Source organism: Neomonachus schauinslandi, chromosome 3 (assembly GCF_002201575.2).
Source record: "Neomonachus schauinslandi chromosome 3, ASM220157v2, whole genome shotgun sequence".
Classification (NCBI taxonomy): domain Eukaryota; kingdom Metazoa; phylum Chordata; class Mammalia; order Carnivora; family Phocidae; genus Neomonachus; species Neomonachus schauinslandi.
The window spans coordinates 122,498,462-122,522,438 of record NC_058405.1 but is presented as its reverse complement, the minus strand read 5'-3'; the positions used below and the strand labels follow the sequence as shown (position 1 = coordinate 122,522,438).

Here is a 23,977-nt window from a genome sequence, read left to right as displayed (position 1 = left end):
TATTTGCAATAGAACACTATATATCCAATTAACGTATGCCTATAACTACAGTGACCCTATTTTCTGTATGCAAAATAGCGCATAGTGTTATACGAAGAGTTTTCAGCTACTTCTTTGATGAAAGGACCTGATAATTTAGAGACTGAAGTCATGGAATGTCTGGAAATTTTAGTGGTTGTGGTTATGGTGGGACTGGCTATTTAAATGAAAACTCTTTCAGAAAACTGAGCACATATAAGCATGGGTGATTTTGTTGGTTGGTTGGTTTGTTTTTCAGATATCTGGTGATGAACAGAAGTGGTGGGTGAGAACTGCTGAGCAGCCGGCAGATCGTCGTCGTTCTATGTAGTATGTGACACCATTGATGTTGCCTTTGTAAAGGCATTGGAAAGAAGCAGTCCCAAATTCCCCTTTAGAAAATGCTATTTATAATCTGTTTTGAACATTAATCCATAAACTGCGTGGACTACAGAAACCAAGTCCTTTTGCATATTAGCATCAAGAAAAAAGTGGTATAAAGTAATGGCGTAACATTAAATTTAGAGTTAAAATTACAGTAGAAGACAGAATAGAACATATAACTACGTTATGAGCTGTGAAATCTCTCATTTTCTTTCAGCTCACGATATCCATGGCCTCACTTTCCTATAACATTTCGGGAGGAATGCCTGTGCATGTCTGCCAAGACTTGGTTTAGCGGTAAATTAATTCCAAATCCTTTAATGTTGATTATGTAATGTGTGAACTTCGGATTCAATTACTAGCTTACCCTTGCTTTCCTTTTGATTATACGTTTGGTTGCTTCATCTTCTTTTGGCTTATTGCTAATGACCATGGCTCAAATTCCAAATACAAATAGAGGTGCTTTTCACTGTGAATATTTTGACTTCCTTTATCCTGCACAGTTACTTAGAAATAAACTTACCACTTTCATCACTGATAAGCATATAGACAAATTTGCAAAGATAAACAGGTAGCAATTCTAAATATAGTCTAGGTCTCTTTTCCCTTCGTTAGGCTTTGCTTTCAACCTATTTCCCACCATCAGGAACTGTGGTGGTAACTGTGGTCCTTCCACCAAATGTGTGCATTTTTATAGGCAATGCTGGTATGCTATAGCCTACTGATAAGAGTAATGATAGAAAATAGAAATGGCTAGAGTAAAAAAGGAATATATTTTAACTGTTTGGGAAAGATCGATTGGAAGATATTTTCTTTACTACTGGATTGTTTTTAAAATGTGCTGAACAGAAAATTCTCACCCCTGTAATCTTGCTTTTCATTTCTCAGACTTAAATAAACCAGCAGACTGTGGTACCAAGTTGCCCTTCATCTGTGAAAAATATAATGTCTCTTCATTAGAAAAATACAGTCCAGATTCTGCAGCTAAAATACAGTGCTCTGGGGATTGGATTACTTTTCAGAATAAGGTAAAAAGAGAATTGCTACCTTGTACAAATGATGATTGCTTTCATGATGGTTGTATGGCCTGTGGCAGAATTGCAGCCCATCAGATAACTTCACTAAGAAAGCCTCTGCATGTTTCAGTAACTCACCTGATCCTCTACAGTGCCAGAAACCAGGTTAGCTCTCAAATTAGTCATGCCTACAGGTCTTTCAAAGTACTGTGTTCCTATTCTGTGCTAGTAAACTTAAATTGCTGAAGTTCGTTGGTCAATGGATTATAATACTTTAAATAATAAAACTATCTCTATAGCATGAAGGAAACTGACAATTTCTGGCTGATATATTTTCCACTTGAAAGAAAGCATTCAGGCAGCATCTACCAATTAAATTAGACCAGCATTACTGTGGCTGAGGTCAAAGAGGTTGCTGCCTGTGTTCCCCTCAAGGATTTTGATGGATTCCTGTCTCACATTTAGGTCTTTCATCCATTTTAATCCCAAAGATACAAATGTAGTGATCCGAAGGGGCACGTGCACCCCAATGTTTATAGCAGCAATGTCCACAATAGCCAAACTATGTAAAGAGCCTAAATGTCCATCAACAAATGAATGGATAAAGAAGATGTAGTAAATATGTACAATGGAATATACAGCCATCAAAAAATGAAATCTTTCCATTTGCAATGCCGTGGATGGAACTAGGGGGTATTATGCTAAACGAAATAAGTCAATCAGAGAAAGACATGTATCATATGATCTCACTGATATGTGGAATTTGACATACAAGGCAGAGGATCATAGCGGAAGGGAGGGAAAAATGAAACAAGACGAAACCAGAGAGGGAGACAAACCATAAGAGACTCTTAATCTCAGGAAACAAACTGAGGGTTGCTGGAATGGAGGGGAGTGGGAGGGATGGGGTAGCTGGGGTGATGGACATTGGGGAGGGTGTGTGCTGTGGTGAGCGCTGTGAATTGTAAAAAAAAAAAAAAATTAGACCAGCATTTCCCAAACTATTTTGGAGGCTCTACACTACACATATGCTAACAAAATGTTAATCATTGATCTTGCCTTCAAGGGTGTTTAATGATTAAATAGATTTGGGAAATGCTACGTTCTGTATCTGTGTCTTTGAAATGCATAATCCATATTGGTATATTTATCTCTTTGGAAATGCATTTGGCTGCTAAGTAAGAGATTGCTATACTATGTTAAAACATCTATTCTCTCACACAAAAGACGTTTGATGGTAAGTGGGCTGGGCCTGGTATGGAAGCTCCACCACATCTTCAAATCCAGGCTCCTTTTTTCTTTTTGCTCTGTCATCTTTAACATAATAAAGCTTCCAAGCTCAAGTTCAGGGTGTTCTGTCTAGAGTCTTTTCTAGAAGCCACCCAGTGACATATAGCTCATTGGCCACTCTAGTCTCTAAGGAGGCTGAAAAATAGCATTTTGTAGAATGGTTCAAAGAACACTATTTAGGGTGTATCAATCCACACTAACATGATCATCATATTGAAAAGAAAAAGGAAGATATGTGTCTGAAAACTGAAAGCATCTGCACTGAAGCTAAAATAGTAAGGATGTATTTTGGCTTTTTAAAATTAGAACAATCTTGGGGCACCTGGGTTGCTCAGTTGTTAAGCATCTGCCTTCAGCTCAGATCATGATCCCAGGGTCCTGGGATTGAGCCCCACATCGGGCTCCCTGCTCAGCAGGAAGCCTGCTTCTCCCTCTCCCACTCCCCCTGCTTATGTTCCCTCTCTCACTGTGTCTCTCTGTCAAATAAATAAATAAACTATTTAAAAAAATACAAATATTTTAAAAAAATAAAATTAGAACAATCTATTTTTCCCTCCAAAGATACTGGGACTAAATTAATTTACATAGTTGATGTAAATTTGAATTAAAATATCCTACCCAAAGAAAGGGGGATGAGGGTGGGGGGATGGAGTAACCAGGTGATGGGTATTAAGGAGAGCACATATGGTGATGAGCACTGGGTGTCATATGCAACTAATGAGTCATTGAATACTACATCAAAAACTAATGAAGGACTATATGCTGGCTAATTGAACATAATAAAAAAAGGGGGGATGATTTTTTTTTTTAAATGTGTGTTTTTATATAAGGAGGTGATGATTACGAGTACAGCCTTTGAAATCAGATGGAACAGAATCTAAGTGCTGACAATACCACTGTCTGGCTATTTTACCTATAGGTGAAGTTACTCAACTGCCCTGTGCCTCGGTTTCCCCATTTGTTGTGAGAATTAAATGAGATAGTATTATGCAAACTGCTTAGCACATAGGAAGCAGTAAATGGGAGATTTTTTTTAAAAAATAGTTTGACTAATAGACCACTCCTTAGTTGTTTATATTGAGAGTGTAGATCTGCATTTGTATAGTACTACTTTGTTAATTTCCATATCTCACAGACCAAAAATTAACAGCCCTCTAAAACATGAGGTGTTTACTTCCTATGTGAGCTTTCCTGTGTCTGGAATCTTATGCTTCATATATGTTTTTTGTTTGCAGTGTTTTCTAAAAATCAGACCAAAGTCTCTCACATTTTCCCAAGCGAGTGATACTTGTCGCACATATGGTGGCACCCTTCCTTCAGTGCTGAGCCAGAGAGAACAAGGTAACGGAATTGTTTTGGAAACATGTATTATTCTGATCTGGGGACCAAGGTAGTTCTGAGAGGGTTTGGGGAATTAGCATATTAAAAAAATCTTATTAAACTACTTTGTTACAGAATAGGCAAAAGAGTATCTTTGTAGGTAAGCAAGAGGTATTCAGTGACATTTTTAGTGTATCTTTAATTTGAATAAGTCAAATGCTTTAAAAAAAAACTCTTTTTGACAGATTTTATTACATCCTTGCTTCCGGATATGGAGGCTACTTTATGGATTGGTTTGCGCTGGACTGCCTATGAAAGGATAAACAAATGGACAGATAACAGAGAGCTGACATACAGTAACTTTCACCCATTATTAGTTGGTGGGAGACTGAAAATACCAACACATGTAAGTTTTTTTAATGGGAAATCTATATAGCTCAGGGCACCTGGGTGGCTCAGTCAGTTGAGCATTGGACTCTATTTCAGCTCAAGTCATGATCTCAAGATTGTGAGATCAAGCCTTGCCTTGGGCTCTTGCTGGGTGCAGAGCCTGCATAAGATTTTCTCTCTTCTTTTCCCTCTGTCCCCACTCCCACCTCTGCTTGCATGCATATATGTGTGCACGCTCTCTCTCTAAAAAAGAAAAAAAGTCTATATAGCTCTGTGAAATACCCAACTCTTCTATAAATTACTGGATTAAGAACAAGGGTCTGTTTTATGTTCTTGTCCTCTAAAGCTGTAGGGAAAGCTTTCAGGGAACAAAAGCTACTGAGAGAAAACCCGAGCAGATTACTTAGCCTGGCCCCTGGCAAGGGCAGTGCAATTCTGCCTCAGGCAAAGACATCTGAGAATCACTGCAACAGGCCCCTCCCCCAGAAGATCAGCAAGAACATCCAGCCAAGACCAAGTTTACCAATCAATGAGAACTGCAAAACTCCAACACTAGGGGGATACAGCACATAGAATTCATGGCTTTTCCCATGATTCTTTAGTCTTTCAAAGTTAATTTTCTTAATTTTCATTATTTTTTTCTTTTTCTATTTCTTTTTTTATTGAAATCTTCTTCTTTTTCAACCAACATCTTATCAATTCCTCTTTTAAAGCCTTTATTAATTTTCATTTTTACAGTTATATTCTATCCCTTCATTGTATTTAACCTTATGTTTTGTGTATATACAAGTTTTTCTTTCTTTAAAATTTTGGAATACAGTTTCTCCTAACAGACCAAAATATACCCTAAATCTAGTGTATGGCTTTGTTCTGCCTGATCACATTCTCTCCTTCTTAAAAAAAAATTTTTTTTCTTCTCTTTTCAACCAACTTCTTATCAATTCCTTTCTTAAAATCTTTTTTAATTTTCATCTTTACAGTCATATTCCATCCCTTCCTTGTATTTACCCTTATTTTTGTACATACGTAAGTTTTTCTTTCTTTAAAATTTTGGGAGGCAGTTTCTTCTAACAGACCAAAATACATCCAAAATCTAGTGTATGGCTCTGTTCTATTCACCAGCCTGATCATATTCTTTTTTCTTTTTCCTTTTACCCCCTGGTTTTGGGTCTCTTCTGATTTGTTTAGTGTATATTTTTCTGGGGTTGTTGTTCCCTTTTTAGCATTTTGTTCTCTCATTCATCTATTCTTCTCTGGACAAAATGACAAAACGGAACAACTCACCTCAAAAAAAAGAACAAGAGGCAGTACCGACTGCCAGGGACCTAATCAATAGACATTAGTATGATGTTGGAATTAGAGTTCAGAATGATGATTATAAAGATACTAGCTGGGCTTGAAAAAAAAGCACAAGATACTAAAGAATCCCTTTCTGGAGAAATAAAAGAACTAAAATCTAACCAAGTCGAAATCAAAAAGGCTATTAATGAGGTGCAATAAAAAATTGGGCTCTAACTGCTAGAATAAATGAGGTAGAAGAGAGAATTAGTGATATAGAAGACCAAATGGTGGAGAATAAAGAAGCTGAGAAAAAGAGATATAAACAACTACTGGATCCTGAGGGGAGAATTCAAGAGATAAACGATACTATAAGACAAAACAATATTAGAATAATTGGGATCCCAGAGAAGAAGAAAGAGAGAGGGGGGCAGAAGGTATATTGGAGCAAATTATAGCAGAGAACTTCCTAATTTGGGGAAGGAAACAGGCATCAAAACCAGGAGGCACAAGGAACCCCCCCCAAAATCAATAAAAATAGGTCAACACCCCGACATCTAATAGTAAAACTCACAAGTCTCAGACAGGAAGAGAAACTCCTTAAAGCAGCTCAGGACAAGAGGTCTGTAACCTACAATGGTAGAAACATTAGATTGGCAGCAGACCTATCCACAGAGACCTAGCAGGCCAGAAAGGACTGGCATGATATATTCAGGGCACTAAATGAGAAAAATATGCAGCCAAAAATACTATATCCAGGTAGGCTGTCATTGAAAATAGGAGAGATAAAAAGCTTCCAGGACAAACAAAAACTAAAAGAATTTGTGAACACCAAACCAGCCCCACAAGAAATATTGAAAGGGGTCCTCTAAGCAAAGAGAGAGCCTAAAAGTAACCAGAAAGGAACAGAGACAATATACAGTAACAGTCACCTTACAGGCAATACAATGGCACTAAATTCATATCTTTCAATAGTTACCTGGAATGTAAATGGGCTAAATGCCCCAATCAAAAGACACAGGGTATCAGATTGGATAAAAAAAGAAGACCCATTGATATGCTGTCTGCAAGAGACTCATTTTAGACTCCAGATTTAAAGTGAGGGGGTGGAAAAACAATTTACCATGGTAATGGACATCAAAAGAAAGCTGGAGTGGCAATCCTTATGTCAGACAAATTAAATATTAAAGCAAAGACTATAATAAGAGATGAGGAAGGACACTATATCCTACTTAAAGGGTCTGTCGAACAAGAAGATCTAACAATTTTAAATATCTATGCCCTAACATGGGAACAGCCAATTATATAACCCAATTAATAACAAAATCAAAAAACACATTGACAATAAATACAATAGTAGTAGGGGACTTTAACACCCCCCTCAGTGAAATGGACAGATCATCTAAGCAAAAGATCAACAGGGAAAAAAGGCTTTAAGTGACACACTGGACCAGATGGACTTCACAGATATATTCAGAACCTTCCATCCCAAAGCAACAGAATACACATTCTTCTCTAGTGCTCATGGAACATTCTCCAGAATAGATCACATCCTGGGTCACAAATCAGGTCTCAATTGGTACTAAAACATTGGGATCATTCCCAGCATATTTTCAGACAACGATGCTTTGAAACTAGAACTCAATCACAAGAGGAAAGTAGGAAAGAACTCACATAGATGGAGGCTAAAGAGCATCGTACTAAAGAATGAATGGGTCAACCAGGAAATTAAAGAAGAATTTAAAAAATTCATGGAAACAAATGAAAATGACAACACAACTGTTCAAAATCTTTGGGAGGCAGCAAAGGCGGTCCTAAGAGGAAAGTATATAGCAAAACAAGCCTTTCTCAAGAAACAGGAAAGGTCTCAAATACACAACCTAACCCTACACCTGAAGGAGCTGGAGAAAGAACAGCAAATAAAGCCTAAACCCAGCAGGAGAAGAGAAATAATAAAGATCAGAGCAGAAACCAATGAAATAGAAACCAAAAGAACAGTAGAACAGATCAACGAAACTAGGAGCTTGTTCTTTGAAAGAATTAAAAAGATGGATAAACCCCTGGCCAGACTTACCAAAAAGAAAAGAGAAGGGACCCAAATAAAATCACGAATGAAAGAGGAGAGATCACAACCAACAGCAAAGAAATACAATTATAAGAACATATTATGAGCAACTATATGCCAGCAAATTAGACAATCTGGAAGAAATGGATGCATTCCTAGAGATGTATAAACTACCAAAACTGAACCAGGAAGAGATAGAAAACCTGAACAGACCCATAACCAGTAAGGAAGTTGAAGCAGTAATCAAAAATCTCCCAACAAACAAGAGCCCAGGGCCAGATGGCTTCCCAGGGGAATTCTACCAAACATTTAAAGAAAAATTAATAGCTATTCTTCTGAAACTGTTCCAAAAAATAGAAATGGAAGGATAACTTCCAAACTCATTTTATGAGACCAGCATTACCTTGATCCCAAAACCAGACAAAGACCTCATCAAAAAGGAGAATTACAGACCAATATCCCTGATGAACATGGATGCAAAAATTCTCACTAAAATACTAGCCAATAGGATCCAATAGTACATTCAAAGGATTATTCACCACAACCGAGTGGGATTTATTCCTGGGCTGCAAGGGTAGTTCGACATCTGCAAATCAATCAATGTGATACAATACATTAATAAAAGAAAGAACAAGAACCATATGATCCTCTCAGTAGATGCAGAAAAAGCATTTGACAAAGTACAGCATCCTTTCTTGATTAAAACTCTTCAGAGTGTCGGGATGGAGGGTACATACCTCAATATCATAAAAGCCATCTATGAAAAATCCACAGCGAATATCATTCTCAATGGGGAAAAACTGAGAGCTTTTCCCCTAAGGTCAGGAACAACAGCATGGATGTCCACTAGCACCACTGCTATTCAACATAGTATTAGAAGTCCAAGCCACAGCAATCAGACAACAAAAAGAAATAAAAGGCATCCGAATTGTCAAAGAAGAAGTCAAACTCTCACTCTTTGCAGATGATATGGTACTTTATGTGGAAAACCTAAAAGATTCCACCCCAAAACTGCTAGAACTCATACAGGAATTCAGTAAAGTGGCAGGATATAAAATCAATCCACAGAAATCAGTGGCATTTCTATACACCAACAACAAGACAGAAGAAAGAGAAATTAAGGAGTCAATCCCATTTACAGTTGCACCCAAAACTGTAAGATACCTAGGAATAAATCTAACCAAAGAGGCAAAGAATCTGTCCTCAGAAAACTATAAAATACTCATGAAAAAAATTGAGGAAGACACAAAGAAATGGAAAAATGTTCCATGCTCATTGATTGGAAGAACAAAGATTGTGAAAATGTCTATGCTACCTTGAGCAATCTACACATTTAAGGCAATCCCTATCAAAATACCATCCACTTTTTTCAAAGAAATGGAACAAATAATCCTAAAATTTGTATGGAACCAGAAAAGACCCCGAATAACCAGAGGAATGTTGAAAAAGAAAAATAAAGCTGGTGGCATCACAATTCTGGACTTCAAGTTCTATTACAAAGCTGTCATCATCAAGACAGTATGGTACTGGCACAAAAACCAACACATAGATCAGTGGAACAGAATCGAGAGCCCAGAAATGGACCCTCAACTCTATGGTCAACTAATCTTCGACAAAGCAGGAAAGAATGTCCAATGGAAAAAAGACAGTCTCAGGAAGCCTGGGTGGCTCAGATGGTTAAGCGTCTGCCTTTGGCTCAGGTCATGATCCCAGGGTCCTGGAATCGAGCCCCACATCGGGCTCCTGGCTCAGCGGGGAGCCTGCTTCTCTATCTCCCTCTGTCTCTCTCCCTGCTCATGTTTTCTCTCTCTCTCTCTCTCTGTATTTCTGTGTCTCAAATGAATAAATAAAATCTTAAAAAAAAAAAAAAACTAGAAAAAAGTCTCTTCAACAAATGGTGCTGGGAAAATTGGACAGCCACATGCAGAAGAATGAAACTGGACCATTTCCTTACACCACACACAATAATAGACTCAAAATGGATGAAAGACCTAAATGTGAGACAGGAGTCCATCAAAATCCTAGAGGAGAACGCAGGCAGCAACCTCTTTGACCTCAGCCACAGCAACTTCTTCCTAGAAACATCGCCAAAGGCAAGGGAAGCAAGGGCAAAAATGAACTATTGGGACTTCATCAAGATAAAAAGCTTTTGCACAGCAAAGGAAACAGTCAACAAAACCAAAAGACAGCCAACAGAATGGGAGAAGATATTTGCAAATGCCATATCAGATAAAGGCTAGTATCCAAAATCTATAAAGAATTTATCAAACTCAACACCCAAAGAACAAATAATCGAAACAAGAAATGGGCAGAAGACATGAACAGACATTTCTGCAAAGAAGACATCCAAATGGCCAACAGACACGTGCAAAAGTGTTCAACATCGCTCGGCATCAGGGAAATCCAAATCAAAACCTCAATGAGATACCACCTCACACCAGTCAGAATGGCTAAAATTAACAAGTCAGGAAATGACAGATGTTGGTGGGGATAGAGAAAGGGGAACCCTCCTACACTGTTGGCGGGATGGAAAGCTGGTGCAGCCACTCTGGAAAACAGTATGGAGGTTCCTCAAAAAGTTGAAAATAGAGCTACCGTATGACCCAGCAATTGCACTACTGGGTATTTACCCCAAAGATACAAATGTAGTGATCTGAAGGGGTATGTGCACCCCAATGTTTATAGCAGCAATGTCCACAGTAGCCAAACTATGGAAAGAGCCAAAATGTCCATCAACAGATGAAGGGATAAAGAAGATATACAGTGGAATGGATAAAGTATATATACAATGGAATCTTATGCAGCCATCAAAAAAAAATCTTGCCATTTGCAATGACGTGGATGGGACTAGAGGGTATTATGCTAAGCGAAAGAAGTCAATCAGAGAAAGACATGTATCATATGATCTCACTGATATGAGGAATTCTTAGTCTCAGGAAACAAACTGACAGATGGTAGTTACACTTGGGGTGGGCATAGCATAACAACATATAGAGAAGCTGAATCACTATGTTGTATACCTGAAACTAATGTAACATTGTGTGTCAACTATACTCAAATAAAAAACTTAATAATAATAGGAATACATATTTAGCTCTATAAAAACTTTTACTCATTTCCCTTGTGATAGTCCTCATATTATTCTTAACTATAATTATTTTGTTTCATTTTTGGTTCAATGTTTATTGTGTAGCACGTATGTATGTGTTTTTTTAAAAATCTGTAGCTCCTAGGATAAGCTTGTCTTATTTTTCTAAGTGTGTGATATGTTTCAAACATACAAAAAATATAGGAGCGCTATACTTTGAGTAAATTTTATATCTAGTATTACTGATTTGTGGTCAGAGAATGAAATCTAAATAGATACTTTTATTTATTGTTGTCTTTAGAGTGACTAGTATAGGATCAAAGCTTTAAGGTGAGTTCTCTATTGTGTGGTATTTACAGCTTGTCATCATAAAACTTTTATAAACATCTAATAAATTGAATTAATAATCATTACCTTTTTGCTTTGAAATGTGAAGAATGATAGCAGAGTGTTACTTTTACCAGTTTTTCTTTATCTGTTTGCAATTTATATTTAATAATATTGCCATTGTTTTGTTTTATAATTTCCAAAGTTAGTTGCCCTTTGCCCATGCTCTGGAAATTTTTGAGGGTTTTCTTGTGATTTCACGGTAAGCTCTTTAATGGAATTTTTTATAGGAAGAAAAATCCGATTTGGAATATAAAGTTCTCCTGCTAGGATCTTCAGACAGTTATAGTTTCATGATTGTTTGTACATGTTTGCCTTTTTGTTTAGATTTTTGAAGAAGAGTCCCAATACGACTGTGCTTTAATACTCAACCTCCAAAAGTCACCTTATACTGGGACATGGAATTTCACTTCCTGTAGTGAACGCCACACTCTGTCTCTCTGTCAGAAATATTCAGGTATAAATTATTATGTAGGTAACTATGGTACTTTATGCTGTTAGATATATACAGTATTTTTCACAAAAAATCTTATAAATGAATTTATATTAATTTGTAAACATAGCTTCCCTAAAATTTCAACATGGCTAAATCCATATTGGTTCAGTGAGTCAGATTATCTCAAATGGAGTGTGATTTTTTTCAATTATCATTGGTTTACTTAATTAAATACCAAAATTAAGTATCAGTTGGAATTTAATAGGAGTTGCCTAATTATAGTAAGTTATGGTTGTTGTTTTTTCTACTCTGACATTTTTCAGTTATTACTTTATTTCCTGGAGAAAGGAGAAAAAGTGTAATGTTTTTAATTGACTTTGGTAAACATTCACACTTAAGTTTATCACACACACACACACATAAAGGTGTGAAGCATTATAAACGGATCACTGTGTATACCTTACTGTAACCCAAATAAAAATAAAATGTGCACTTAAAAATAAGAATCATCCATATTTTCAAAAATCAAGAGTCAGACGCTCAACTGACTGAGCCACCCAGGTGCCCCTATAGTAAATTTTTTAAAAAGAAAATTTAAATCATTTGTAATCCCAGTACCTAGTACTGGGTAGTACACTGTTTTCATTGATTACAATGTTTTTAACAAATGATTAAAAAGAAAAAAACTTTGTCATGTAACGAGAACCTCAAGTAGATAATCCATGTACTTCTAAAGAAATTTTTGTTAAACTATGCTCATTTGTCTCATACTGTTTAGGAACTGCTTTATTCAGAAAAAGTACTGTAAAGCAATAGTTCAGTACAGCCTCTTGTGGGTTGTTTTGTACATTTCTTTCATTGGAGCTCTCCCAGATGAAAACTTTGTAAGGGAACACCTAACACTTTCTCTTGTTGAAGGAGTTTAAACAAAGGAGGTATTTGACACCAACCTGAAATGGTAATCTTATCGAAAGCTACTTTTACTTACAGCTTTTTTTCCTTCCTAAATCAGATCAACAAAAACAGAATTTTGTTCTAATTTTAGAAAACAAATTTTGTGGCTCACACATATTACCTAAGGTACACAGCAAGACATACCTAGTTCTCCTAACCAAAATCTAAAATAAATGAATAGATTAGTAATATCTGAAGTACTCGTTGTGGAGAAACTTGAAGATCAACGTCCCATGACTTGCCGAGTGGGTGATTTTTTGGGTTTTTTTTACACACAGAAGTTGAAAGCAAACAGACCTTGCAGAATACTTCAGACACAGTAAAGTATCTAAATAATCTGTACAAAATCATCCTGAAGAATATGACTTGGTTTGATGCTCTAAGGGAGTGTCAGAAAGATAACATGCAGCTGGTGAGCATCACAGACCCTTATCAGCAGGCGTTCCTAACTGTACAAGCGGTTCTTCGTAACTCTTCTTTATGGATTGGACTCTCCAGTCAAGACGTAAGTTTTCAGTCCCAACTGCCTGGATTGGGTGATGAAATGTGAAATTTTTGTTGCACACAGCATTTCTCATATCAGACTAAAAGAACCTGGAGATTGTAAAATCTTACTCCAGTGAGTAAATTTCATGAAATGTGTAATTTTTAGTGGCCATCATCTTTCTACTATTGAAAGATCTGGTGCTTTATCATTTAGATGAAGAAAAAGTTCTAGTGGACATATGTAGCTGATCACTTCTTTTTATTCTAGTTAAAGACTGAGTGGGACTCAGGAACTGCCATGTCTCCCCAGCCAATGAAAAGAAGAGAGGAAGAAAAGAATTTAAAAACCAAATAGGGTTGAGTCAGGGTGGGGGGTGGGGGGGCAGAGCCCAGAGAGAGAGGGAGAGAGAGAATCCCAGGCAGGCTCCACACCCAGTAGAGCCTAATATAGGGCTCCATCTCACAACCCTAAGATCATGACCTGAGAGGAAATCAAGACTCAGACGCTCAACTGACTGAGCCACCCAGGTGCCCCTATAGTAAATTTTTTAAAAAGAAAATTTAAATCATTTGTAATCCCAGTACCTAGTAATAAATATGATTTAATAATTTGGTATATATCTCTCAAGGTTTTTTTCTATGTATACATATATTTTTAAGACCTTTGGGATCATACCATTTTTTAACTTTTTTTTTCACCACTTAAGGATTTTGATCTTGTTTCTTATCCTATTTTCTTTTCTTTTTTTTTTTTAAGATTTTATTTATTTATTTGAGAAAGAGAGTGAGTGAAAGAGAGCAGAGCACAAGCCAGGGGGAGAGGCAGAGGGAGGAGCAAACTCCCTGCTGAGCAAGGAGCCCAATGCAGGACTCGATCCCAGAACTCCGGGAACATGACCTGAGCTGAAGGCAGGCGCTCAACTGACTGAGCCACTCAGGCACCCTCTTATCCTATTTTCAATCTTCACCTATGTTTCTCTTTTTCCTTTCACTGTTTAACAGGTTTATTACATATCTGCATAAACTGCCTTAAATCTTTGGAACATGATATAAATAATCAAAACTTTACATTGAAAGCAATGGAAGGGTGTTGAAAGATTTTAAACATGGTAGTAACAATAAAGATTTTTACTTAAGAAGAATTATATTGGCAGAGGGTGGGTGAGGAAGTGAGGGATCTAGAGCTTTCTTGTAGAAATTCATGCAGGAGCTGATGTTGGCCTGAACTAAGGCCTGTGGCAGTTCTGGGTTATATAAAATCCAGAGTGTGGCTGTGGCAGCTGGTCTCTTAAGTAGGTAGAACTGGAAGTACATAGAAATAGAGGAAGTCAAGAAGGCTGGGGAACTGGTGAGTCATCCACATGAACATGAATGTCCATAAGTCAAAGGTAGGACCAGGAGGACGAGCAAGACATGGGGCATCACCTTAGTAAATGTCAGGGAGGAACAAGGAGGCCAAGTCTTAAGTGAATGTCAGAAAGAGGCAAGGAATCTGGGAGTTGGCATAAACTTTAAAGGAATGACTAAAGGAGATAAAAATACCTATTATTCCATTCTCATAGCCCTGTGGTATCTGAGAATGGAAAAATAAACAGCCTTCCCTTGTGGGTGTTGAAAGGACATTATTCCCTTAGAAAAGATATGTTTTAATTAAGATCAATTAAGGTCAAGAATTTAGTAAAGAGATACTTACAGTCTTAATAAAGAGAGAGGGTATTCAGCAAAGAGGGTGCAGGGATTTATCTACAAGGAATAGAAGTTCCAAAGGCCCAGGTACCTGGGTTAGTTGTGAGTGCAGCAAAGGTGAAGGAATCCAGGGTAATACCAAGTACAAGCAACATCACTTGGCCAAAGGTCCTCATTGGAGGCCCAGGGGCTTAGGGATTAACTGGCCACAAAGTTACAGCTGGAACCCTAGTGGAGAACAGTTTCAGAATGAAACGGTGGTGTTGAAACTTAAACATGTTTGCTATTTATAGTTCACTAAGGATACTGTGTGTGGCCTTTACCCAATATTCCAAATAAACCAGTGATGTAAAATTGCCTTGGGCCTCAGGACAGCTTAGTTCATTGGGTCAGTATATAAGGCCTGGTGCTTTGGGAGTGCCATGGGGAAGGGCAAACAGGTCTGTACCCCACAATCTATCCCCTGGACTCTGTACCTCTCTCAAGATAGGTGGGTGGTCAGGCCCTTGTCAGGATGTAAAGACGGACGGATGTTCACAGACTTTTAGTGCACAATAGAATAGAGTGAATGAGGAAACTTCATCATAAAGACAAGTGTAAAATCAGCAGTGTGAGATGCACAAGGCCTGAGTGAGGGTTGAGCGGAAGGGAGCTAACATTTATGTAGCTCTTCCTGTGTACCAGCTGGCCATTATGTTACACATTACCCCACTAATTCCAGCCCTGAGGTTAAGTGTCACATCCATTTAATAGCTGAGGGGATGGAAACTTGGCAAGGTAAACTCAAATCAAAAACTAATACATGACTGAACCAGAACTCCAAACTAGATATGCTTAGCGCCAGAGCCCATGTTCTTTCCACTATTTCATGTTGTTTCTCTGACTTCCAACAACCCACAGTTCCAATTATGTGTGAGGCAGCCCAGTGTAATGGCTCAGACCATAGACTCTAGCGTCTGATGGCCTGGAGTAGAATCCCAGCACTGCAGTATATATTCTATGGGACTTGGCACACATTACATGCCTTCAGTTTCTCATCTGTGAAGTGGATACAATAGTTCCTATCTAATATGGTTGTTATGAAGATTAAGTAAGTTAATATCTGCAAAGCACTTACAGCCCTGCCTGGCGCATGGTAAGTGCTATGTAACTGTGTGTTAAATATAAGATAAAATTAAAAGTCATTAGATTGACTGCAAGGGACAAAATAATACAAAAGGGATAACATGATGTATTGCCACTTGACATGTATTTCTGCTGCTTACAGGATGAACTCAACTTTGGTTGGTCAGATGGGAAGCGTGTTCAATTTAGTCGCTGGGCTGAAAATAATGGGCAACTTGAAGACTGTGTAATATTAGATACTGATGGATTCTGGAAAACATCTGATTGTGATCATATGCAACCAGGTGTTATTTGCTACTATCCAGGAAGTATGCTAATTTTAAATATTTTAATTCTTAAATTATTATCAGTCTCATGAATAGTGAGATTTATGGGGAGTAGTTTTGTAAAATTTTTGTAACTTTTTGGTTTTGAAATTATAATCATGTCCTTTTTTACAACAAAATTTGTTGTGAAAATTTGTATTCAGGTAGAATTACTATATATTAGGTACTTTGTCACTGATTTGTTATTTTAGACATGTTGTATCTTTATTTTTGTCAGCTGACAGTGGTACTTGACCTTTCAGTTTTAAGTTCCTATTAGCCTCATTTTGTATATATTTTGTGTTTATATTCTATAGGAAACTCTATTTGTGGGAATTTTTTTGGTAATTCTTATCAACAACTACTGTTTCTTTTTAAGAGCCACCGTTAAGATTCATTTGTTTGTAAGTAACAGTAACCAGCTCAAGCTAGCTTAAGCCAAAAGGGAAATTTAGATCCTCAAAAATGGGGATATAGCTGAGCTTCATGAGAATGGGAATAAGAAACTGAATGGAATCAGGAACCCAGAGATACTATCTCCCACCTATCCCTTCTGTTTCTCTCTATGGATTTGCACTCTTCTTTTTATATACTTTCTGCTTCTCCTTGCACATGGTGAAACATAGCAGCTCTGTAGTTTTCAATAATAGCTGTAACTGGAGATGAATTGACTATCCCTGAATTCCAAATTCTTAGAGAGAATCTGATGTACCCTACTGAGTAAGGTATGCGATCTCTAGCCTAGTCAGAGGAAAGTGGTTTTACAACTGCCAGGGGCCCACGTTTGTGCATTTGCAGTAGAAAGAAGATACAGCTACTTTCCAGACAAAGGGAGTTGTGAGCTGGGAGAGATTCTGAATGGTCTCTACTGCATATTAAATCTGCTTGATTGGCTTTGAGTAGAGCATATCTATATTTGGATCTTCTTAAATGTATGGCTTTTTCATAAAATTTTTTAAAAAGCCAGATTTTCTAGATGTCAGATTTTCAACTATTTCTGTTTGCTTTCATTAAAGCAACAACTTAGAACATTACGTATTTCATTAAAATGTACTTTTAAAACATAAATAAAAAATAAGACGTACCTGTAAAATTAGAGAAGATATCAGTAACCAGAAACTTAAAGATGAGTTCCCAAAGTTATAGTTAGGTGCCCATTATTAATATCTTTGTATCGTCTCTGAGGTCACCCCTGTATTTCAGGTTTGGTGATATAGGAAGACAGAAACTACATTTAACCTAATAGCGTCTCATGTTTTATATTCTCCCACTCACTCCACAGCAGGGAAAAGAAATTGTGTTAAATAAATTCCTTCCTACAGAAACCCAGTTAAGAGGTCACATTATATTTGAGTATAAACAGAACAAGCATCATTAAGCTATTATTAATTGGCTTCCTGAATATTCCCTACAAATCAAGCCTAATTACCATGAACAGGATTTAACATTTATGTCTAAAGTTAGAATTCATACCGTTGTCTTTTTTTTAGACGATACTGAAAAAGAGGTCAAAGCATTTGACAATGTTCAGTGTCCATCTCCTGTTCTATTTACTCCATGGATACCATTTCAGAACTCTTGCTACAATTTTATAATAGCAAAGACTGAATATACGGCAACACCACCAGATGAAGTTCATTCTAAATGCCAGAAAATGAGTAAGTATCTTATGTGGCCATTATGTATATGTTCATTAAAAAACAAATCTCACCTGAGGTGTGTTATAAATATTTCTAATTAGCACTAGATCTCAAAAATACTCATCTCCTAATTTCTACATTGTCAACAAAAAAAGGATTAAAATTTTGTTTAGTTAAAATGGAGAATATAAGAGTTAGTTCTTTACCCATCCATTAGAGAGCTAGTCTGTCTTTACATGTATAAACAAAATGAGTTCTACTTACAAAGGAAAAGAAATAACTCTAGCAAGCAGAGAACTGGATGTTAAACCAAGTTAGACTGTGGGCAAAGTGAAAATAGGTGAATTTGGGTGGTCAAAAGCTCAGATAAGTGGTCAAAAGCTCAGATAAGTAGTCAAAAGCAAAGAAGCAGCTCTGCTTAAAAGAAATGCATATTTCACACTTTCAGCTCTTAGGACTCTTCAGATATTCCCTATGAGATCCACGGAGGATTTGTGACTTCTGAACAATGGACCTGTGAACCGTGGGAAGTTCCTATGGAAAATATCAAACCATTATTCCCAAAAGTGTGCTGTTTAGAAACTAGTCTTGAGAGATAGTCTACAAAAAGGGTCCTTAGAAAAAGAACAAGGTTGAGAAATACTATACACCACGGCTTCCTATTAGACGTTATCAAGTGTACATCAGCATATACTTTAAAAATTACTGCCATAAATGAACTAGTTTAACTTTGTTTAACCAATGTTGGACGCTTTTATCCATCTAGTCTTTTTCTGAGAAACTCCTGCTAATTTCCTGAGGAACACCTTTGGGAAATATTAAACTTTTTTAACCCTGATATAGTGATCTCTAAGGAAAAGGAAGATCTATCATATAGACCATCCAAGAAGTTTTGTTTATTATAGTCTTTGGCAGTGTATCATTAATATGGCTAAATTTGTACCAATTCAAAATAAGCTTTAAATGGGGAAAAGTGAAGTGAATCAATGTTTTAAATTCTCCACTCAGCTGCTAGTTTTACACTATTGTTTAAGACCAAATTTAACATCAAGATGTTTGGGGTACCTGGGTGGCTCAGTTGCTTAAGCATCTGACTCCTGATTTGGGCTCAGGTCATGGTTTCAGGGTCATGAGATCTGTGAAGGGCTAAGCGTGGAGCCTGCTTAAGATTCTCTCTCTTCCTCTCTCCCTCCCCTCCCATGTGCTCTCTCAAAATAAATAAAATAAAATAACATCAAAATGTTTGAAAACTTCTTTATCTATTCATTTTAGTACAATGAGATAGTTTTTTAAAAAAGATTTATTTATTCATTTGAGAGAAAGAGAGAGAGCTTAAGCAGGGGGAAGGGGCAGAGGGAGAGAATCTCAAGCAGACTCCCTACTGAGCACAGAGTCCTTTGTGGAGCTGGATCTCATGACCCTGAGATCATGACCTGAGCTGAAACCAGGATTTGGGTGCTCAACTGACTGACCCACCCAGGAGCCCCAGGACAATGAGATAGTTTTAATTTACATGTCTGTCTTATTTTCCAGTATTGTTTTAGAGTTTATTAAGCTGGGAAATAAAATTTTCTAAATCTATCAAAATAAAGTGTTCTAGATAAGTAATTATTAAAATTATTGACTATTTTTTATTTAACAGATCCAAAATCACATGTTCTGAGTATTCGAGATGAAAAAGAGAATAACTTCGTTCTGGAGCAACTTCTGCACTTCAGTAATATGGCTTCATGGGTCATGTTAGGTATAACTTATGAAAGTAAGTTGTAAATCTACTGATTTTCTCTATTTGTATTCATACCTCATTATGAACTACTTGTTTACCAACCTACAAAAATATAGTTCTTCAAAGTGTATGTTTACCAATATACAAAATTATAATTATGCACTTAGCAGAACTTATATAAATACCAGACAATTTTTGTATCTCAAATCTGCCATTAAAATGCCTTTACCACCAAGGTTAGAGTTATCTGGTGGAAAATAATTTCCTTTCCCCACTATCTCTCCTACCAATTCAAGACTAACAAAAAATGACCACGCTGCCATAGAAATCTTCAATATTTTCCTTATATCTCTACTATGTATATGGGATGAGTGAGAATGGAATTATACTTCTATTAATGTTGCACCTTTGGGTTTACAGCATTGGCTTGGAGTATGCATTAGAAAAATGAGAAACAGGGTGCCTGGGTGGCTCAGTTGGTTAAGCGACTGCCTTCGGCTCAGGTCATGATCCTGGAGTCCTGGGATCGAGTCCCGCATCGGGCTCCCTGCTCAGCGGGGAGTCGGCTTCTCCCTCTGACCCCTCCCCCTTCTCATGCTCTCTCTCTCTCTCTCATTCTCTCTAATAAATAAATAAAATCTTTAAAAAAAAAAAAAAAGAAAAATGAGAAACAGTCTGACAATGAGATAGAATATTCGAATTTGGGACTAAATGCCACAAGTCCAGGGTATAATTACTATGAAATTTTTTAAAGATTCATTCATTTATTTTAGAGGGAGAGGAGAGAGAGAGAGCACATGCATGCACACACGGTGGCAGGGGAGGGGCAGAGGGAGAGGAAGAGAATCTCCAGCAGACTCCCTGCTGAGCAGGAGCCCCATACAGAGCACAACCCCACAACCCTGAGAGCCTGACTTGAGCTGAAATCAAGAGTTGGCCACCCAACCAACTGAGCTACCCAGGCATTCTGCTATGAAATTTTTTAAAACACAGATTCTAATAATAGCAGAAATAAGACCAATTTAGAAAAATACTCAGAGGGCGCCTGGGTGGCTCAGTTGGTTAAGCGACTGCCTTCGGCTCAGGTCATGATCCCAGGGTCCTGGGATCGAGTCCCACATCGGGCTCCCGGCTCAGCGGGAAGCCTGCTTCTCCCTCTCCCACTCCCCCTGCTTGTGTTCCTGCTCTCGCTGTCTCTGTCAAATAAATAAATAAAATCTTAAAAAAAAAAAAAAAGAAAAAAAAAAGAAAAATACTCAGAGATGTCCTGAAAATCATAGAAGTTTTAGAATTAGGAAAAAAGTAACTCTGAGACATCACACATCAAAAGCATACATCTAGCCAAAAAGGGTGGTGGGCCTTACTAAAGGGCACAGGATAATGACAGCCAAAGGCAGAAGCTAAATTACTCAAATATGAACATTTTATTTTATTTTTAAGATTTTATTTATTTATTTGAGAGAGAGAATGAGACAGAGAGAGAGAGCATGAGAGGGGGGAGTATCAGAGGGAGAAGCAGACTCTCTGCTGAGCAGGGAGTCCGATGCGGGACTCAATCCCGGGACTCCAGGATCATGACCTGAGCCGAAGGCAGTCGCTTAACCAGCTGAGCCACCCAGGCGCCCAAATATGACCATTTTAAAAATAGCCTTCTTGGGGTGTCTGGGTGGCTTGGTCAGTTAAGCATCTGCCTTCAACTCAGGTCATGATCCCAGAGTCATGGGATTGAGACCCACATCACATCTGGCTCTCTGCTCAGTGGGGAGTCTCCTTCTCCCTCTGCCCTTCCCCCTGCTTGTGCTCTCTCTCTCAAATAAATAAATAAAATCTTTAAAAATATATATATATAGCCTTCTCCTTGCTATCTAACCTAACATTTTTTAGAGTTGCTAAGGTTTTTCTTACATATTTATGGCATGCAGATGAGTTAACAAAAATTAAGGTATCAAGCAATAGGTAAGACTTAGGTTGCCAGTTGAAAATGAGTTCATCGTAGTAGGACTTAAGGGCCCAAATCCTTTCTCCAATGACACTTGAATACCCTTAAAATTAAAATGGAGAGAAAGTAGGTGGAAAGTTCCCAGGCTTTACCTGGAAATGACTGAGGAAACAGTGTTCCCATAGGGACCAGTGGAGACCACACCCAGGATATAGAGATTTCAATTTTACCTTCTGATATACTTTGTTAGTTATATTATCAGAAACAACTGAAAATGTATTCTGTATTCTGAAAAGCACTTTCAGATCTGTACACTTCCTTTTAAGCATCTTAACTTCTTTTTATAAATTGTATGAGTAACAAAATTTCTACTAAAATATATAGACATGAGAGATATAGAAAGATGTTTCAAGCAAACAGCAAATTTGGTTTAAATCTAATTCTTACTGGCTTAATTCACATCCATAGATTTGTTTAATTATTTCATATACTTAAATAATATTTAATTATAATGCCACTGATACAAAGGATTTTGTTTTTTTTTTTATGTTCTGACTTTTCACAATCAGAGAAAGACAAGTATCATATGATCTCACTGATATGAGGAATTCTTAATCTCAGGAAACAAACTGAGGGTTGCTGGAGTGGTGGGGGGTGGGAGGGATGGGGTGGCTGGGTGATAGACACTGGGGAGGGTATGTGCTATGGTGAGCACTGTGAATTGTGTAAGACTGTTGAATCATAGACCTGTACCTCTGAAACAAATAATACATTATACGTAAAAAAAAAAAGAAAAAGAAAAAGAAAAAGATAGTAGGAAGGGAAAAATGAAGGGGGGCACATTGGAGGGGGAGACGAACCATGAGAGACTATGGACTCTGAGAAACTAACTGAGGGTTTTGGGGGCGGGGAATGGGTTAGCCCAGTGATGGGTATTAAGGAGGGCACGTATTGAATGGAGCACTGGGTGTTATACGCAAACAATGAATCATGGAACACTACCTCAAAAACTAATGATGTAATGTATGGTGATTAACATAATAAAATTAAATTTAAAAAAAAAGTTCTGACTTTTCAGAAGTAGGTCCATGAATAGAAACTAGTAAGGGAAGCCACTTGTCGACTGAAAGATGCTTCAAACTAAGTGAAAAAGTGGCCCTTTTGTATAGCAACTTTAGGAATACACCCTCGTCCATCATACTGGCCAGAAAATTGTCAGTTAAATGTTTGGGGAGAGGGAAAGAGGGCCTGGGAGACAGGAGGTGATATGAAGCAGTGAGCAGGAACCAGATCACATGTACAGTGTTTCTAGCATGTCTTTGCTGCAGGCAGATGTTTGGGTATAACCGCCTCGGAAGATGGTCATCAGTGAAAGGTACAAATAACCAGGACAACAATGGGTATGTGTAGTTTATAGTGACATCACTCTTTATGCAAATTCATCATTTTAATAGGCCTAGCAACTTATTTTTACAGAAAGTTTGATATATTCCCGTACCACACAATTCAGCCATTTAAGGTATACAATTTAATGGCTTTAATGTAGTCCCAGAGTTGTGTAGCTATCACTACCCCAAAAAGAAACACCATACCCATTAGCACTTCCTCCTCCTTCCCTATCCCTTCTCCCAACTCCCAGCAACTACTGATCTATTTTCTGACTCTACAGATTGCCCATTCTGGACATTTCATATAAGTGAGATCATACAATATGTGATTTTGTGTGTGTGTGACCGGCTTGTTCTACTTAGTGTAATGGCTTATGCATGTAGCACTGCAGTACGTGTCAGTATTTCAGTCCTTTTTATGGCTGAATAGTATTCTATTGTATGGATATACCATATTTTATTTACCCATTCATCAGTTGATGGACGTTTAGATTCTTTTCACTTTTTTGGTTGTGAATAATGCCACTATGAACATTCACATGCATTCTATGTGGATGTATATTTTCATTTATCTTGGGTATATACTTAAGAGAGGAATTGCTGGGTCTTTTTTTAACCCTTTGAAGAATTAACATACTGTTTTCCTAAGCTGCTATACCATTTTCCACACCTTCCAATTTTTCTATATTTATGCCAACACTTGTTTTTATCTCTTTTTTTTTGATGTAGCCATCCTCATAGGTATGAAGTGGTATCTAATTGAGGTTTTTATTTTATTTTTATTTCATTTCCCTGATGACTAATGATATTAAACGTGATTTCATGTGTTTATTGGCTGTTTATATATCATCTTTGGAAAAAACTTTATTCAGATCATTTACCCATTTTTTAATTATTTGTCTTTTTCATTGTTGAGTTATAGTTATATATTCTGGATATAAGTTCCTTGTCAAATAAATGATTTGTAAATATTTTCTCCCATCACTTTTTTTTTTTTTTAAGTAAGCTCTATACCCAACATGGAGCTCGAACTCACTACCCCAAGATCAAGAGTCT

General features: G+C 37.3%; 1 protein-coding gene across 3 annotated transcripts in view; it reads left to right on the top strand.

Moving 5' to 3' along the window:
• Window positions 1–23,977, top strand: part of LOC110592062 (lymphocyte antigen 75) — a 128,358-nt gene that overhangs the window by 51,125 nt on the left and 53,256 nt on the right. For 2 of the 3 annotated variants that reach the window (XM_021703026.2, XM_044913654.1), the window contains exons 19-28: window positions 278–348; window positions 620–699; window positions 1,291–1,430; window positions 3,944–4,049; window positions 4,274–4,434; window positions 11,564–11,693; window positions 12,905–13,131; window positions 16,066–16,231; window positions 17,719–17,886; window positions 19,511–19,627. In XM_021703026.2, the coding sequence (XP_021558701.1) occupies window positions 278–348; window positions 620–699; window positions 1,291–1,430; window positions 3,944–4,049; window positions 4,274–4,434; window positions 11,564–11,693; window positions 12,905–13,131; window positions 16,066–16,231; window positions 17,719–17,886; window positions 19,511–19,627 (1,366 nt within the window). The remainder of the gene's footprint in view (window positions 1–277; window positions 349–619; window positions 700–1,290; window positions 1,431–3,943; window positions 4,050–4,273; window positions 4,435–11,563; window positions 11,694–12,904; window positions 13,132–16,065; window positions 16,232–17,718; window positions 17,887–19,510; window positions 19,628–23,977) is intronic. The other variant, XM_044913655.1, reaches the window with a different exon arrangement.